Source organism: Symphalangus syndactylus, chromosome 20, assembly GCF_028878055.3.
Source record: "Symphalangus syndactylus isolate Jambi chromosome 20, NHGRI_mSymSyn1-v2.1_pri, whole genome shotgun sequence".
Lineage (NCBI taxonomy): Eukaryota > Metazoa > Chordata > Mammalia > Primates > Hylobatidae > Symphalangus > Symphalangus syndactylus.
Window position 1 is genome coordinate 39,090,414 of NC_072442.2, and position 18,245 is coordinate 39,108,658.

General features: G+C 56.7%; 1 protein-coding gene across 15 annotated transcripts in view; it reads right to left on the reverse strand.

Annotated features, from left to right (window-relative positions):
* The window catches only part of SRCIN1 (SRC kinase signaling inhibitor 1), a 76,402-nt gene that overhangs the window by 38,645 nt on the left and 19,512 nt on the right, over window positions 1–18,245 (reverse strand). For 9 of the 15 annotated variants that reach the window (XM_055258772.2, XM_055258770.2, XM_055258775.2 and 6 more), the window contains 2 exons: window positions 10,078–10,379; window positions 6,467–6,565 (listed from right to left, as the gene is read on the reverse strand). In XM_055258772.2, the coding sequence (XP_055114747.1) occupies window positions 6,467–6,565; window positions 10,078–10,379 (401 nt within the window). Of the gene's footprint in view, window positions 1–1,279; window positions 3,903–4,256; window positions 5,117–6,466; window positions 6,566–10,077; window positions 10,380–18,245 lie in introns of those variants that run through there. The other 6 variants (XM_063628897.1, XM_055258776.2, XM_063628895.1 and 3 more) reach the window with 3 other exon arrangements.

The following is an 18,245-nucleotide window of genomic DNA, read 5'->3' on the forward strand; positions in this document are numbered from 1 at the left end:
CAGGATGGCCCCGAGCAGGCGCTACAGCGACTCCTCGCAGAGTTACCGGTGGGAAAAGGCACAGAGGATGGTGACAGAGCGAACCCATGAGGCAGTCACAAGAGAGGCAGCGACAAAGCTGAGCTGTGGGGTCAGAGAAATGGCAGGCCAGGGAACAGTGCTTGGAAGAGGTGGCATTTGAGGTGGGTCTGGAAAAACGAGCAGCTGGAGACTGGAAGGAGAGGCCTGCTGGGCAGAGGGTAAGTGCCCAGGGGCAGACAAGTGGAGGGGGGTTGAGGCAAGTCACTAGTCCACATTGGCTGGGGTGCAGCTGGGAAAGTAGCAGATTAGGCTGCAAAGGGTGGGGAGTGGGAGGCTAAGGCCAGATGATGAGTGGCCATAACTGCTGAGAGAAAGTATTCAGACTTAACTGGGTGGACAAGCAGAAAGTGTCTGAACGGAGCAGAGTGGGATCAGAACTAGACCTCGGGGCAGGGATGGATGGGGTGGATCAGGGTGGATGGGGCAGGGGTCGGAGGAGGGGGGCTGGGGCCCAAGGCCAAGAGAGAGAGGCCTATGCAGCATGATGGATCTAGTTTACAGAGCAGAGTGGCCAGATGCCAGGAACCTCACTCACTGGGCAATCAATGGCTGGGGAGCTGGGGGCAGTGAAGGGAGTTGGGGAGACTGGGGACTGTGGCTGGCTGGCTAATTGAGGAGGGCTCCTCGCATCCCTCTTAGCATCCCTAGAATGGGAAGCCAGAGAGTCCTCCTCATTTGCAGTAACCCAGGGTCACCCTACCTTCCCTAGAGACCAGAAGGCCCTTCCAGATGGCTTAGTACAAGGAAATAGCTGCCCTGGGGCCGGGTTGGTTCTTGGCAAAGCCAAGGCACCCTGCTGACCGGTGCCAGCCTCAGCAGGGAGACAGAGGCAGCAGATGGCCTGGCCCCGGGGTGCCTGGCACGAGCAGACAAGATCCCCAGGCCTTAGAGCCACTGGCAGAGGAGAGGGACATCGAAGGCGCCCCTGGGGGAAGAACAGCATGCCAGGGTGTCCCGGGCCACCTGAATGCTTTCCTGGCAGGGAGGAGTTGGAAGGGGCTGAGTCAAGGGGCACTCCAGCTGGAGGCTTTACCTAAGGCAGACCTTTGGGGTGGGGGTGACACTGGGCTGGGGCTGGGACCAAGAGGGTCATTTGCTAGGACCACCCCCTCCTAAGCCACCATCCCCATCCTTCCCCCAGCATTCACTCTAGAAAACAAACAAACAAACAACAACAACCAAAAAAACAGTCACATACCAGGCAGTAGAAGAGGACAACAAAGTCTGTGTCCCAGCCAATGCTTGGAATCATCTATGGACTGAGGCCACCCCCAGTGGTGTTAGGGGATGCCCACAGGTACTGAGGGTAGGGGAGACCAGGGGCCAAGTAACAGGCTTCAGCAGCAGCTGACTGTGGCCTGGGGAAAGGGAGGGGTAGCAGAGGGAGTGGACACGTGGGGGCAGGCAGAGGGCACCAGAAGCTTTATGAGGACAATCACATCTGCAGACCGCTCTGCAGAGAAGACCTCGAGTCCCTTACCCACCACTACCATGACACTAGGCATGGGCGGCACACACATGGGCCACCACAGCTCCCCGCAACAAGCAGGCTCATGCACACCCGAGCACAGACTCTCAGACACATCCTCTGATAAGGACATCTCCACAGACACACCCAGAGTGACATACACACACCCCTACTAAGAGAGGGGCTCCCTAGTCAGAAACAGCCCCAGAAACAAACAGAAACTCAGAGACAGAGACATTCACACATAGACTGCCCCCAGTCATACACAAACGTGTTCTGCTCCCGCCAGACCACTGCCTTGCTTACACACACTCAGAAGCACCACAGCCAGTCACAGAGGACAAGAGGCGCTGATGGCATTCACACTCACCCTCAAAACACCACAGTCACAGAAACAGAGACACGGGTGCCCACTCATAGTGACAGACACACACCCCGGCTATTGAAACACACACAAAGCAATGCACACACCACGCACACACATACACACACACACGGCCTCAGAGCCACCCACGTACAAAGAGAAAGCCCCAGGTCAGGGTGCCACTGTCCCATGCCTATCATGTCCCAGATATCATAAGTCAGGGAGGTGACCTCTGATGCAAAAGAGATAGAAGATGTCCTGTCCCCCACCCTGCCACAAATGTCAACACATCAGACTCAGGGTACCTTGTTCGGATGACTGAGGCCCACCTCGTGGTCCTGGGAGGGAGATAAGGACAGGGCCTGGCCACAACCACACTGGCTATGGCCTCCACATGGGCCTGCCCCAGGGTCCCAAGGCTGTGCACATCCATGGGGCAGTCACCTGGAAGGGACGTATCACTAGCAGCAGCCAAGGGAGAGGACTGGGTGGCATCAGTGCCATAGGAAAGGCCAGCCAAGCCCCTCAAAGGATAAAGATGGAAGAGGGGCTGCGCTTGTGCTGGTCACTTGGATGCATGAGAGATGTTGAGATCAAAATCTGGAACTTCAGACTCTGATCTATATAGCACATGAGTGAATTCTGCCCCTCCATCCTCTGTCCTCCCTCTGAAAAGTGGGAAGAATGACCCTCTTTCATGTTGACCCCACCAGGAACGAGACACAGTCTCTTGGCAACTCAGTGTCTCTGGCGAGAGAAACTGTGGTGGGGGAGGCCTCTGGGGATATCATCCATCCCCTTCTCTGTCTCTTTCCAGGATTTTAACCCATGGGATAGACTAGGGTGACTGAGAGCAAAGGGCTCCTCTAATGTTCTCTAAGGTGGGAAATTCCCAGTCACTCCCCTTCCAACTTCCAGCACCCTGTACCTCCTCACCCCTTTCCAGGGCGTCTGTTCCTCCTGCTGTGCCCAGTACAGTACCTGGTGGATAGCAGGCACTCAAAAAGTATGTGACAATGAATGAATGTCAATAAAATAGGACCGAGCCATGGGTGAAGGGTGGGATCTCTGAATACTCTGGTCTGGCACCACTCCCTCCATCTCCTGGCACCCAGCACTGCTCAGCCTTCTGGGCCTTTTCCCTGGGAATTTCCCAACACCAGAAACCCCCCAGTTAGGAGGGCAGAGGGCAGGAAGGGCCAGGAGAGGTCTGGCTGTCCACCCCAAACCAAATCTTCCAGTGCCAAAGCTGTCTCCCTCCCCCATAGTAAGGGAGGGGGTCTCACCTCCCCAAAAGACAGTGAAAGGGGGAAATAAAGAAAGGGGTGAGTAGAAGAGACCCCGGCAGGGGCAACCACTTGTGGGGAGGAATCTTAAAGGAGCTGGGGCAAAAAGAGAGGTGTTCTAAGAAGGTAAGATGGAAGCATAGGACCCTAGGGACCACGCTCTGAGAAACGGGGGAAGGGAGTGTCTCTCAAGGCCCAAGGAAGCCAGGCCAGGGAGTCCTCAAACTCCTGGTGAGAAGAGGAAACAGCTTCTCTCTGGGAGCTAAGGAGTTAACTCCCTTCCTCCCTCCTCCATCCTAGCCACTGGTTGCGGGGTTCCTACTTCCCCTGCTGTTGGTCTTTCTCCCCTCAGCCCTCATGCCCTGGGAGGGGAGGGGCTAGGGCCCCTGGGGAGGCTTGGCCCAGCCAGCTGAGGTCTCTTTCCTCCCCTGGGCAGGCATCCCCAGCAGGTTCAGTGAGCGAATGACCCCTCCTTGACCTCAAGCCCCGACCACGCATCTTCCAAGGAGGGACGGCAACCCACGGGTCCGCACCCGCTCCTTAATCCCCTGGCTCTGCTGCACCGGTGCACACACCCACCTCTCAACTCCCATGAACACGAGTCAGCATAAACACTCGTCCCCCGGGCTGGGGCTAAGCCACTCGCCCCTCCTCGGGCGCCTGCCCCCACCGCGGTGTACATGCATGACCCTCTCTTCCAGATGTGTGGATGACACCCTCATCTCCTTCCCAATGCAGAGTGTGTGTGTGGGTGGGTGGGTGGGGGTGCTGTGGGACGCTGGGGGAGAGGGCGCACCCTGGGAAGGTCATGACTTTCCGACGTTGGGGGAGGGGGCACCAGCCTGATTTTGGAGTGGGGGCCGGCCCACGCCGAAGGCACCTAATGCGGTGGGGCAGGGGAGGAGGCGTTTCTCAGGGATCGGGAACCTGCAATGGCCTGGGCGTCCCCCTCCCCTGGATGGCTCTCGGTGCCGCGGAGCGGGCCCCCATCTCCGTGTCCCCGCCCCCCGCCCAACCCGAGGCGGCGATCCCGGCCCACACAGTCGCTCCCCCTTACCTGCGGCCACAGGTGTACGTGCGGGGTCCCCAGCCCTAGGTCCTGCGTCCAGCTGGGGAGGGAGGGCCCCTACTCCCACCCGCCCGGGCTCTTCTCTCCCCCGGCCGCCTCCGCAGCCGCGGCCGACGCCGCCGGTGCCCTTTGCTGCAATGCGAGAGCCGCCGCGGCCGCCGCCGTGCCGGCCCGGGCCCCGGTCGCCCCGGTAACCGCGACTCCACCTGGCGCGGCGCGGCGCGCCGCCGTGCACATCCCCTCTCGCGGCCCCCTCCCTCGGCGCGGCCCCGCCGGCGCAGCCCCGCAGAGGAGCGGCGGAGGCTGGTGGCTGCGTCGCCGCGGTCACCCGATACGCCGGCCCGGCGCCCGGGACTCGGGTTGCAGCAGGAGGGAGGGAGGTTAGACAGCCTGGTGGAGGCCGGGGGAGGGGCTGTGGCTTGGAGTCCAACCTCTGGTCCCCTCCCAGGATCTTCTTCACTGCCCCCATCCCTAAAGGTCCCGCCTGGTGGAGGGTCAGGGAGGGGACAGTGTTCTGCCTTCTGCTCAACCTTCAGAGCCCACAGCCTCTCCCCACCGGGGTCTTCGCTGTGCACCTTTGGCCTTTAACTCTCCCGTAACTTGATCCTTAGCCAAGTCTGGGAGACCTAGGATACCTAAGTTTCCTAGATGGCCTCTGATCCTGCCCTGCTGTGTGGCTCTGGCCTTTCCAAAGTCTCTGGTCCTGCACTTAACAAAAGGGAACCTCAGACTCAGCCTTAGGGGCAGGGAGTGTGATAAGTATCAAGTGATGACAAGATCCTATGCACAGACACTTTCCTGGTTAATTACAGAGCCCCAGGAGGAAGGTCTGCTCAAGCGCTCCCCTTTCCCCCATCAGAGCAGATCCCAGATGTGGACAGGCCAAAACCCCCAGCTCTGCCAACCCCCTGACTTGGGACAACTGAGCTCACCCAGTCCAGCCTCACTCCTGTCCATCATCCAACCCCTATCACAGCCCCAAGATGCTCTATCTGGGGAGGACCTCTGAGCAGCCAAGGCACCCCAACCCTGCCCATGCATATCACATCGTCCTCTGTCCTATCACCATCCCTGTCCTAGCCCCACTTTGGTCTCCATCATGCACTTGGCCATTCAGGATGAGTCTGTCCCACTTGCCATCCAGCCTTGGGGGCAGACACATTCCTGTTCCCCAACGTTCAGGCAAGATGGGGCTTGGGAACTGGGAAAGAAATTGGGCTGAATGCCCTGTGAGTGATGCCAAGCATGCCAATCTGTTACTAGACTTGAGTTACACTCGGCTAAAACATCCTCCCTCTGAAGGCCTGTCATTTCCTAGGTGGTCACAATTTTCTTTCTCTTAATTCTCCTTGAAAAAGCCAAGGCTTTTTGTCCTCTGGGGGAAGCAGGGTGTGTAAGGACCTGAGCACCCTATTCCCACTGGATTCCCTGACACTACTCCTCCTCTGCCTCCTACAGCTGAACATCCTCAAGTCAAGACCTCCCCTGGGCTCTTCCCTTCCCATTGCAACTCGGATGCCTATTTTGGGCCTCAGATGCCTATTTTTCTCCCATAGCAATGTCCAGGCCTAGCCGGGAGCCCAGGCCCCTAGTATCCTGCCTACATGTGTCCCTATCTAAGCTAAGACCTATTTTCCCACAATGGACACTGAAGCCTGATGAGGAAGAGGGGAATAAGTTCAGAACAGATGGCGTGATGCCCAAGTCTTCTTAAAAATTAGAGACTACGCCATGAACTTAGCAAGAAGGGTGAGAGAGAGACTTCATGCAGAACTTCCTAATGGTGGGACATCTGGGGAAGGCTGGATCTGCTCAGAAACAGAAGGGGAGGGTGTGGAGAGGGGAATAAGATAGTCCTCAGTGGGATGAGGGCATGAAACCCACAGAGCAAGGCCAGAAGACTTCTGTTTAAAGGAGGAAGGGATACAAAAACTTTTTTAAAAATCCTGAGTATCTTCCCTCAAAAAATTCCTTCTCCAAAGTCAACCAGGCCTGAGGAGGTAGTGGCAGGGAATTAGACATCGGGCAGATGTGAGTATGGGGCACAGAAGTCTCCTGAAAATAGGGGCTCCTACACCAAAGAGAAAAGGTTGCAAAATAAAAATCCTGAACATCCCCCCTCCAAAAAAAAAAAAAATCCTCCCCAAAGCCAAACTCCACCATGGGCTTGGGGGGTGGGGTGGAGGTGGGTGACTCACCTGGGCCGGCTGGCCAGCCCCGGAGGGGGCGGAGTCGCCATGGAGGTGGGAGCAGAGGGAGCTGAGGAGGCACACGGGGTCCACGGTCCAGCCGCCAACCTGTGTGTGCGAAGCGGGGGACACCCCATTAGGGGAAGCGGGCAGGAGCCGCTGGGGTACTGTGACCGGGAGGGAAGGGCATTCCTGGGGCAAGCCTTGGCACAGAGCTCATACTGCAGAGGAGTCTAGCGATGCTGGCAAGTCCCTTACTTAGTCTGGGTATCTCTCTTGAGCCCTGCTCTGTTTCGGGATGTCTGCCTTTTCTGTTAGACCCGGGAATTCCCTGAGCCCAGGGCAGGGCCTTCCCTATCAGACATTCCTGAAATCCTCATCTCCACTTTATTTTTTTTGAGACAGGTTCTCACTCTGTCTCCCACGCTGGAGTGCAGTGGCACGATCACGGCTCACTGCAGCCTTAACCTCCTGGGCTCAAGTGATCCTCCCACCTCAGCCTCCTGAGTAGCAAGGACTACAGGGGCAAACCACTATGCCCAGCTAATTAAAAATATATATATATATATATTTAAGAGACAGCCATGTGGCTTAGGCTGGTCTCAAACTCCTGGGCTCAAGCAATCCACCTGCTTCAGCCTCCCAAAGTGCTGGAATTACAGGCGTGAGCCACTGTGCCCGGCCTCATGTCCAATTCTTGGCTGCCCCTCTGCACATTGGCAAGGAAACTGCTCCTTACCATCTCCCCTTCCCCAGCTCTCGTCCCCTCCTCACTGAAGGTGTCACACCTACCTCACAGAAATAGGAACCGCTGGGCAGAAGAAGCCTCCCCCATTTGTCTCTGTCCCATAGCATATCTTTCTTTCCTGTGTCTCAGTGGAAGTGACTCCACCCCCTTCGTTCCCCAAGGCCATCCCACACCTAAGACCATCCTTCCAGATTCCTCTAGGACCTGTTTCCCGTGGCCTTCTTTCCCCTCGGCATCCTCAGATTCATTCCTCCCTCATTCTCTCATTCATTCCACAAACACTGCCTGAGCTGGCACCACGCTTAGGCACCGAACATTCCATGGCAAGTGAACGGGCCATAGATCCTGCCCACTTACACTCTAAGTGGGGAAACAAATGAGTGAAAGAAGAAAGGAACGAATTTGTGGGTGGCTGGGCTTTGATTCATTTCCTAAGTATTTACTGAGTTCCAAACTCTGTGCTGGTGAACATGCTAGAACATAGGAGGCCCTTAGACATGCCTATGCCTTCTCTCCCAGGCCTGCTGCCCCTGGAAGCTCCACCCAGCTGTTTTCATCCTTTTCCTGGCCCAATCTCCCCAAAATAAGTCTGTGGCTGGGGCTCCTGATCCTTCACCAATCCCAAACTCCCTAACCCATGAAATTGGCCATTACTTTACCACACCACGAGACACAAGCTCTCAATACCCTCTGCGCCCACGAATCCCGGCCAATCGCGATGTCTGTTTCTCTCTCCCCATCCTTTTGGACTTCTGAAGTGCTGATCACCCTCCTGCTGGCCCCTTGTCCAGGGGCCTTTTTTCCCCTGGGACTTCCTCGTGGATGTAGAACATTCCTGGTCCCCTTTCCCCAAACATCATGGGCTTTCTCCCTTCTTAGACCCCATTGTGCCCTGATGGCCACTCCGCATCCCAGGTTCACTTTGTATCTGTTGTGACCGTGCGCAACTCTTCTCCTGAAGCTGCGGCCTCTCTGGAGTCCTGAGTGGTGCATATGGTGCCTTAAGAGCATCCCCAAGAATGCCCTACCCACTGCTCAAACCCGTCTCCGTATATTCCTCTCCCCCACCCCCAAACATTTCCCTCCAACCCTCCTATTTCTCTCCAAGGCACCAACATCTCCCTGTCGCCCAGGTGTTTCTGTCATTGCCTTCTAGGCCCAGGCAGCTTAGCCTTAGACCTACGCTTGTTCTTCTTCCAACCCCCATCCGTCCATCCTTTCCCCTTCAGCATCCCCGATACACTCTTCCTCTTCTCCTTCCCCTGCCTCCAGTCCTGCTTCTTCCCTCCTAATCACCATCCAAAAGCAACCACAGCCATCTTAGCCACCACCATCTGCCCCACTTTTTCAGTCGGCCCCCACACATCCCACTACCTCCCACCTGAGCCTTCTCACCGGCCAGGTGGACCTCTGTGCCAGTTCCCAAACCAACTCAGGCCTATGCCCATGCCATACACCCCCACCACTCCTAAAACAACATTCTCTTCCTTTAGGCCTATGCAAACCCTTTTCATCTTTCTAAGCCCAGTTTAGATACCTCCTCCTGCAGGAAGCCTTCCCTGATCAGGCCTGCCTATGATCTTCCCTCCTCTAAACCCCCTCCCAACTGACTGTTCCCCTCCCCAGCTAGATGACAAATGCCCCTGCCCTTCTCCTCAAGCCAGTGCACCCAGGAGGAACCCAATGAAAGGGGCTCCCTGAGGGTGAGGGCTACATCTTCTTCAACTCTCTCTAATCCTGATCTGCATCCTGCTCCCAGAAGGACTTCAGAGCTGGGAAAAGGCAAAAGCCAGACAGAACTGGAGGTGGCACTAGAGGGCAGATAAGGTACCAGAAATGTGCCAATGTGTCTTGTTCCCTGCACTGAGGATGGGAGTGGGGACACTCCTCCCCATCCCCAGCTACATCCAGTAGAACCCGGAAAAGGGAGACAGGGACTGACACACCCCCAGGCGTGACTGAAAGGCTGCTGATGGGATGTGCATCCCTCCCCTCAGTCCCTTCACCCAGGGGGAAAATGGCTGAGTCTCAGAAGCCAATATGCAGCAGCCATGCAAGCGCCTCACCAATGCAGAACTGTACACAGGATGCTAGACCCAGAAAGCATGTTCTTACAGACAAGAAGCTCATACTTGGGTGGAGAGATGCGTTCAGGACCCCGAGGTTATGGGGGAGGTTTAAAAAGGAACCATCCCACTCGCTATAGAAGGAGACAGGTCCTGGTCTAGAGACAGGCGCTGTGTCTCCTCTCTAAGCCCTACTGATGGCAGGAGAGACACCCAGGCACACAGAGAGGAGGCCTCCAGCTCCAAGTCACCCAGCAAGCCACGGGGTGGAACAGGGAGGAAAGAGGTCAAAGGCTCCAGTTCTGGGCTCCATACTTGCAGGCTGCAGGAACTGGGGACACATCAGACCCAGCCTACTGAGGCTCTCAAGGCCGGACTCTCTCTTAGAGTCCATATCACAGAGGTGCCGACGACCCCAGCATCTCAACTTCACCACGGGATGGACTCTCAGGCACAGAACAACAGTCCCCAAGGCTGTCCTCCTCTCCTTTCCTCACAGAAGAGTTCTGCCCAAACAACCTGAGTTAAAGAGGCTGGGCTCTCTCTGCGCCGTCACACGTTCTCAATTTCCGGACTGCAGGCAGAGGTCTGGAGGCCAAGCCCCCACCCCCTTCCTCCCCAGGCTCCAGAAAAGGCCAACCAGAGCCACTGCCCTGGAGGGACAACTCCCCAACTCCTCCCCTTCTCCCTTCTCTGCTCCAGATGCCTCCCAGAGTTGGAATGAGCCTGGGGACACGGAGCACGGGGTCAGACCCCCTCCCCTGCCCGCTGGCCGCGGCCGCAGCCGCAGCCGGCGGCCCACTCACCTGCTCTCGCATCCTGTCCTGCTGGCCTCGCAGGGCCAGGGCGTGCTGCGGGTACTTGCTCTTCAGGTGGTCCATGAAGGCATCACGCTTGCGGTCGGCGTCCGCCTTCTGGAGCCCGCTGAGCGCCTCCAGACTCTGGGCCGCGATCACCGTGTGCCGCCGCTCGGACGTGTGCACCAGCCCCACGTTGGAGAAGCGCCGGCCCCCGCTGCCCCCGCCGCCCCCGCCCCCCAGGGTCCGGTACTCCCGCGGGTACTCCGCATCGTCCGCAGACAGCATGGGGGGGCTGCTCCGCTCCGGATCTGCGAGAGGTGAGAGGGGCACGGCAGGGTCACTGCGCGCCCGGCCTGGGGCTGCCCACCCCCCACCGGGGGTCCCTGCGGGAAGGGGCGGGGCCTGGGCCTAAGGAGAGTGGAGAGGCGCCCGGGGCGAGGCAGGGGCTGCCCAGCACCCCACTAGGGACTGAAGGGGGAGGTGGGTGGATGGCGTGGAAAGCGCGCCTACGGCCCCCAGGGAGGGGTGAGGAACAAGGGCTGGATACTTCCTGTTCCTCCGTGGTTTTGGAGCGATAATGACCGTGGGGGTGCCGCCCTTTCAGGCCAAGGGGAGGGGGTTTGGATGAAAGGGGTAGAAGGTATCCTGAGGCCCTCTCCAGCCACACAACCCCCTCCCCTCCTAAAGCTGGTGCCAGCAGGTAAGGGAAGGAGGGGTGCTTTTTAGATGCGCCCTAAAAGACGTGAAAAGGAGCTCGTAGTCTTCCTTTGAGGTTGGGTGGGGGGGAGCCCTGCCTCCTCCCTCAGACTAGCATATGCCCAGGACATACTTATCCTCAAGGCTGGGGGCTGGCTTGGAAAAGGGCCAGGGCGGGAATACACGGGGAGAATGAGGGCAAAAATCGCTCTCAGGTTTCCCATGGAGATGGAAGCCCAGGGTCTGGGGCAGTGGGACCCCTTTTCCCTTCCCTCCCCAGAGACAGACAGATAGACAGACAGGAGAGGCTGGGCACAGAGAGGACAGTGAGAGATGGATTTGGAACAAACTTAAAGGGAAAGAAAGCAGACAGAACAGCTGAAGTCCTTCCCAAGGGCTTTCCCCGCACCTCTCCCCTCCCTTCTTCAGTCTCTCCTGCCGACACACACACAAGCTCAAGACCCACAAGAGACGCACAGGGGACAAAGGACAGCACAGAAGCGAAAGAAAGAGAAGGCCGGGGGTTGAGGTCCCACGTGGAACTCTGAATCCCCTTCCCAAATGCCCACCAGCCCCAGGCCCAGCCCTGCTGACCCACACTCTCCAGCCTCAATGTCCAGTGGCCAGGGGTTCCAGAGGTCACCCATGCCCCTGGGGGTGGAAGAAGTTGCTGGGAGCCTACCTCAGCCATATTCCTGGGCATAAAACATAGATTTGTGCCCCTCAGAAGTCAGTCCATAGGGAGACAAGCACAGCCTCTCCTGCACACCCCAGCCCCACAATCCACCAGCCCCAAAGCAGCCCTCCAAGTGTGGCATAGGACTGGGGCATCAGGCGCTGCAGCAGACACATGCACTCCCGTCCCCGTGTGGCCTGACTCACAGGGCTCCTCCAAGGGCAGCCCAGGGCAACAGGGGATGCGGCTGGAAATGCTGGAAACCAGCCAGGTTTGCCACAAGCCTCCTCCCGCCAAGCACCCACTGTCAGGAGGTCTATGGACAGCTTCCAGGTCTGCCATCCCCTGCCCAGCCACAGAGGAAAGAGGAGATTCAGCCAGGTTTCAAGAAAAGCCACCTGCCCCCCCCCCCCCACACACACACACACACCCCTCCCTGGGCTATGGTTGGGTTGTGTCCATTAGGGGCACAGAGCCTGCGAGGACCCAGCACCTCCCACCGAACCAAGGGAAGAAGGGCTCCCATGAGCATGAGAGCTGCAGCTCACCAGGGCGTGACCACCTGCCTCATGGCTGCATGCTTCCTCCCCTACACCCCATCAGGTGGGTGTTATCATGGTCCCTATTTTACAGAAGCAGCTACCGAGACTCAGAGAAGTCCACTGACAAGCCTAAAGCAACACTGAATGGTAGAGGCCTGATTTGATCTCAATATTTATTACGTTTGTGCCACCACACTCTCCACGATGCCTGTTTCTTCAGTGAACATTGACAGCACCACCTGGCATGTGTGGACTTCCTCACTGACCTGCTGCTATCCCCAACCATGGCCCTGGGTCTTGGGTGGTCCCTCTCACCATGGTCACCATCCTCTGTTGTGCTCCCCAAAATAAGGTCCAAGTACATGAGACACGACTTTGGGAAGAACATTATTTTATGTCTTCTCTTCCTTCCTTCTTTTTTCTTTTTTTTGGGGGGACAGGGTCTTGCTCTGGCACTCAGCTTGGAGTGCAATGGTGTGATCATAGCTCACTGCAGCCTCAAGCTCCTGGGCTCAAGAGATCCTCCCACTTCGGCCTCCCAAGTAGCTGGAACTACAGGTGCCTGCCACCACACCCAGTGAATTTCTTCCTTTTTTTAGAGATGGGGTCTTGCTATGTTGCCCAGGCTGGTCTCAATCTCCTAGGCTCAAGTGATTCTCCCACTTTGGCCTCCCAAAGTGCTGAGATTAAAAGTGTGAGCCGCAGACCAGGCACGGTGACTCATGCCTGTAATCCCAGCATTTTGGGAGGCTGAGGCAGGTGGATCAAGAGGTCAGGAGTTCGAGACCAGCCTGACCAACATAGTGAAACCCCATCTCTACTAAAAATACAAAAAATTAGCTGGGTGTGATAGCAGGCGCCTGTAATCTCAGCTACTCGGGAGGCTGAGGCAGGAGAAATGCTTGAACCCGGGAGGCAGAAGTTGCCGTGAGCAGAGATCACGCCACTGCACTCCAGCCTGGGAGACAGTGTGAGACTCTGTCTCAAAAAAAAAAAAAAAAAAAAAAAAAAAAAAAAGAAAAGAAAAAAGAAAAAACAAGTGTGAGCCACCACACCCAGCTCTTTTTATTTTTTTAATACCTTTATTTTCATAAGGATTAGAAAAAGCCCCAACTAGAAGGTCAAACCAGTGATTTCATGGATATAGTTCCTAGGGATGGTAGTGAAATAAAGTTTCCTTTTAAGCAAATTTAAAGTTCAAAGTGAGCTAACAAAAATGTATATTGCATTAGTACAGTACAAAAGGTTTCCTGATATGATGGCAATTCGTGAAATAGCCCCTGACTGAGTGAGACTGGGAGCACTGGGGCCATCTTCCCGAGGGCCCAGTCCCTGCCTTTGAGGTACTTGTGGCAACCCACTGTGGCCAGAGTGTGGCTAAAGGAGAGTGGCCTGAATAATGCCTCCAGGAGAAGGCTGGGGGTGCCCTGGGCGCTGGAGAAATAGCTCCAACCAAAGTCAGAGGGTTGCCTCCCGTAACCCCTGACCTTCCTCCTCCTCCACTCACCCTCACCACTAGCCAGAGGTCTGCAGCCCATTGGATGCAAGCGAGAAGGAGCGGACCCTCTGAGGCCAAGAGACTTTCCTTTGCCCAGGCCTTGTGGATTCTGCCATGGCCTTGCTGCTGGAATCCAGCTCCACAGTTCAGGCCTAGTCCTGCCTGAGCCAGAAGGACCCCTGCCCCTTATGCCAGAGATCCAGGCTCCTCTGCCCTCCTAGGGCTCAGGACAACATTGGGACAGGTCTCCAATTATCATCTCCCAGCTGCTTCCTTCCCAGAGCCAAAAGAGCTCCTCATCCCCTCTCTTACCCCCTCCTCATGCCAGCACCTCCTTCCCTACCTCCTGGGGTATCTCAGTGTGTCTGGGGTGGAGCAAACAGTGTACCAGCCTGAGATGGGTGGTGACTGTGGAGTGGGAGGGTTCCCAGGTCACCCAGTTCTCCCAGGCAGATTATGGCAGGGAGAGGTCCCAGCTCCCAGCTGCTGGAGCAGGCAGAGGGTAGGGCATGGAGCTCACAGCTGCACTTTATGACTGCAGTCCCACACATCTCACAGTTGGCAGTGGGGAGGGGCTGCTGAGCAGCCTGCACAGACAGGGGAGCAGGGACTACCCCTCACTGCCTCCTCCAGGCCGCTGCTCAGCCCTCAGGTGCTCTGGCATTGGGGCCATTGGGGTGAGGCAGGCAGAAGCTAGATACTAAGGGGTGGCAGAGAGAAGGGAGGGGGCAGGAGAGATGATCTGCTCTCTCTGAGGGGCGGTGGCAAGGAGGAGCTTTGATGTGAAAAGCTTTAGAATCTGTTTAAGAACCTTTGAGATCCTTGGCTTTTATATAATGAAAAATAAGCTGAGTCTCAGGGAGAAGGGAACGCCTGGGTAGCCTAGCTGTCCTGGCTTCCTACTTTGTACAGATTTAACTTCTTTCTGCAGGGCCCCAGCTGAGCTGGGAGGATGAACCTGGGCTTCTGGTTGAGGGTGGGGGAGCATCCTGTCCTTAGGAGAGGGAAGCCAGTGACCAGCCTCCTGGGGGGCTCTGAAGACTCGGGCATGATTTTAACTCTTTCAGCAGGCCAGGCACTTGAAATCAGAACATTGGGAGAGAAAAACCCAGGCCAGAGACACCCAGTGTCTTAGCAACTTTTCTGAGAGACCCCAGGCTAGCCATTTATTTATTTTTGAGACAAGGTCTCACTCTGTTGCCCAGGCTGGAGTGCAGTGGCGCGATTATGGCTCAGTGCAGCCTCAACCTGGGCTCAAGTTATCCTCCAGCCTCAGTCTCTTGAGTAGCTAGGACCACAGCCATGTGCCACCATGCCCAGCTTATTTTGGGGGTCTGTTTTGTTTTGTAGAGATGGGGTTTTGCCATGTTGCCCAGGCTGGTCTCCACCTCCTGAGCTCAAGTGATCCACCCACCTCAGCCTCCCAAAGTACTAGGATTACAGGCATGAGCCACCACACCCAGCCTCATTAATTTAGTTACTCATTCAGTCAACAAATCTCTTCCCTCTCTGAGCCTAATAACCTAATTTGTAAAATGGGGATGTTAACGTCGAAACTCTGCTTTGGGCACTAAGTGAGACGCTGGCAAGACAATGGCAGAGAAAGTAGGTTGTTTTCTTTGTTTCTTTTTCTTTTCTTTCTTTTTTTTTTTTTTTTTTTTTTTTTGAGATAGAGTTTCACTCTATGGCCCAGGCTGGAGTGCAGTGGTGCGATCTCGGCTCACTGCAACCTCTGCCAGCCGGGTTCAAGTGATTCTCCTGCTTCAGCCTTCCGAGTAGCTGGGATTACAGGAGCCCACCACCATGGCCAGCTAATTTTTGTATTTTTTTTTTAATAGAGACGGGGTTTCACCATGTTGGCCAGGCTGGTCTCCAACGCCTGACCTCAGGTGATCCGCCCGCCTCGGCCTCCCAAAGTGTTGGGATTACAAGCGTGAGCCACCGCGCAGGGCGAAAGTAGGTTGTTTTCAATGAAAGACATTCCTGAGCAGCGATGGGCTTGTAGCAGCCTGATCTCCCTGTTACCCCAACGCCTGTTCCAGCCATCAGCAAGTCCTCGGAGTGGCCCTGACCCTCCTGAGACCTGAGCAGCCCAGGGAGAAGACACAGGGATCGATTCCAATCTAGCAAGCGGATCCAGGCACCCGCTAGCCCTGCACAGATCAATGCGTCCTGTTCCAGGCAGGGAGGGCGTGAGAGACCCGGGCTGGGGTCTTAAGCATGGCTGGGTTCTCCTGGGAGAGGGATAGGGGGATTGCGATAGAGAGAGACGGAGGCAGGGAACTCTGGGGGAAGGGAAGCAAAGCTAGGATACCCTGGGGGTAGGGGCGTTGGGCCTGAAGGTTCCCCCCAACCCAGGGATGGGGTTGGGGAAACCAGAGACATAAGGGAGGGGCTCAGGGCTTCTCTTTTCTCCAAGGAACCTCAGTGTGCAAGGCTGACTATATTTTTTGAGTCCGAGATTCAAGCCACAGGGAAGATGCCGAGAACTGGCCAAATCCATTATCCGAACGAGGGGACGGGCAGGGTGAGGAAGGCGGGTTCTGCCACCCTCAGCTCAGCCTGCCCCGCCTGGGAAACGCGGAAGGTGAAAGTGGCCTGAGGCTGGGATGGCCGGGAAGTGGCGGGCGCCCCCCAGTGGCCGGCTAGGAGGACGGCACAGGTGCTTGGGAAGAGTGACGTTGTCATTTGTTCGAACAATTCCAAATTCTACGTTTATTTATCAGCCTCCTTTATATTTATCCTCCGCCACATTCTTTTACATGAGATCACTGTAACTCATTATGAGAATTAAGATCCCAACATCTTAGTGACACCATCTCATAAGCCACCAAGCCGGTCCCCAACTGGCATCTTTACCCCAGATGTAACCCTCTACTCTGACCTCTGGCTGCCCCTGGGCAACATTCACACATGATGTCATCTGCAGAGGAGGAGAATGGGGAGAGGAGAGGAGAGGGAGGGAGAAGGAAGGAGAGAGGCAAAGGGACAAAGCAGAGGAAGAGCGAAGCCACCAGCTCAGGAAAGGGAGGACTCTCTGGGGCCCCTGACGTGAGTCCTCCCCAGCCCCAAACTCAAGATCTGGAAATCAGGTCCCTGTAACCCGCTCTGTGGAGATAAGGAGGCTGGACAAATCCCCTCCCTTGGGGACCTGAGAGGCTGTAACATGTCTGCCCCCACCCATTGCTTGGGCAGGGGTAGGAGCTGGGGTATAGCCCTGGCGGGAAGGGAGGGCAGGAGGCGCTCAGGGTGAAGACACCAACTCACAAGCCCACAGGACATGGGGCTAGGCAGGGCAGCAGGAGGGGAGCATAGGGACAGTTGGAAGGGTGGAGGACCTGCCTTAGGCCACACCCATGCACACACACAAACACGCAGCATGAGGCTCCCCCAGTCCCTCCTCTGCAGCCAATGCTACAGGAGCCCAAGTCAGCCAGGAGGAGCCCCCAGGCACTGCCACCTTCGATTGTGCCTGATGACTCCATCCTGCTGGGTGCCTGCTGCAGTCGGGAAGCACACTGTGTGCTTGGAGGTTGGAGGCCAGAGGACAAAGGTCAACCGGGACCAGATATGTCTCAAGCTAGGCAGAGGCTCTGGGAACCCGAATCAGGAGACGGGATCCTTTGCTTCCCCTGCTAGTGAAGGAATCGGCCTCCCTGTCCCTGGGTGCCCCTGGCTCTGCCTTCCTCGTGTGCCTATACTCCTCAGTCTCTGCTGGCTGGCTGTGGGTCCTTGGAGCAGAAGCCCATCTGCGTCTGTTTTCTAAAGCCATCTTTTCCGCCCCATACCACAGCAACCAAAGTCATTTTCCGGGCAATTGCCTTTCTGTAAACATTCCTGTGTAATATCCCCCCAAATTGCTAATACCCAGCGCCCTGTTGAGTCTCCCTATCACTCCAACTAGAGCCTCGGAGATGGGAGCGTGTGATGGGGCAAGGGCGATGGGGGGAAGGAGGCAGCTGGACTGAGGATTGGAGACAGGGGGCTCCTGCCTAGCTCCTGGCACAGAGGGAGGGCCAGAAACTCTGCACCTCCCCACGGTGATCCCCACTCCCTGCCAGCCCAACCGCACCCCCTGAATGTCAGGCTCCACTTCAGGAGAGTCTGCCTGGACTAGGAGGGAAGAGAGAGAGGAAGGGGGAAGGCAGCCCACTGGACAGAAGGCCTGAGACAGGGCCTGGGAGGAGAAGGAGCTGAGTTGAAGGCATGGAGGAGATGGCTAGAAAATAAAGACCCCTGGTGACTGGGGCAGGGCACTAGGGACATGGGGCAAGGCCAGGCAAGTTGTCTTCAAGGAATGCCAGCTCCCCTCTCCGCCAAGGGTGACAAGGAGGACAAAGAAGAGGGTCGAGGCCGGGGGAATCGAGGCCATCCCCCCAGCGTGGGCCCTGCCCACTCCCTGGGCACTGTAGTGGATGGGGGCGGGGGGAGATGGACAAGGCAAGAGGTGTCAGGTGGTTCTTGGCAGGTGACACACCTGTTGCCCCCTCCTCCACCTCCCAGCCCTGATCTATAAAGCCACTATGGAGAAGGGTCTGGAGCAGGCCGATTCTCCTCACCATACAGTAAGGGAAACTGAGGCTCAGGGAGGTTGAGTGATGTAACCTGAGTCACCACATGGACTCCCTTCCCCAGGGCTGGGGGTAAGAAGGGGGACTAGGACTGTGGCCTATGACCCTGTGGTCTCTTCCATCCCCCTGCCCAGGGAATCCCGCCACCCCCTTTCCAAGCTCCACAGAAGCTGGGCATCCAATGGGATGGG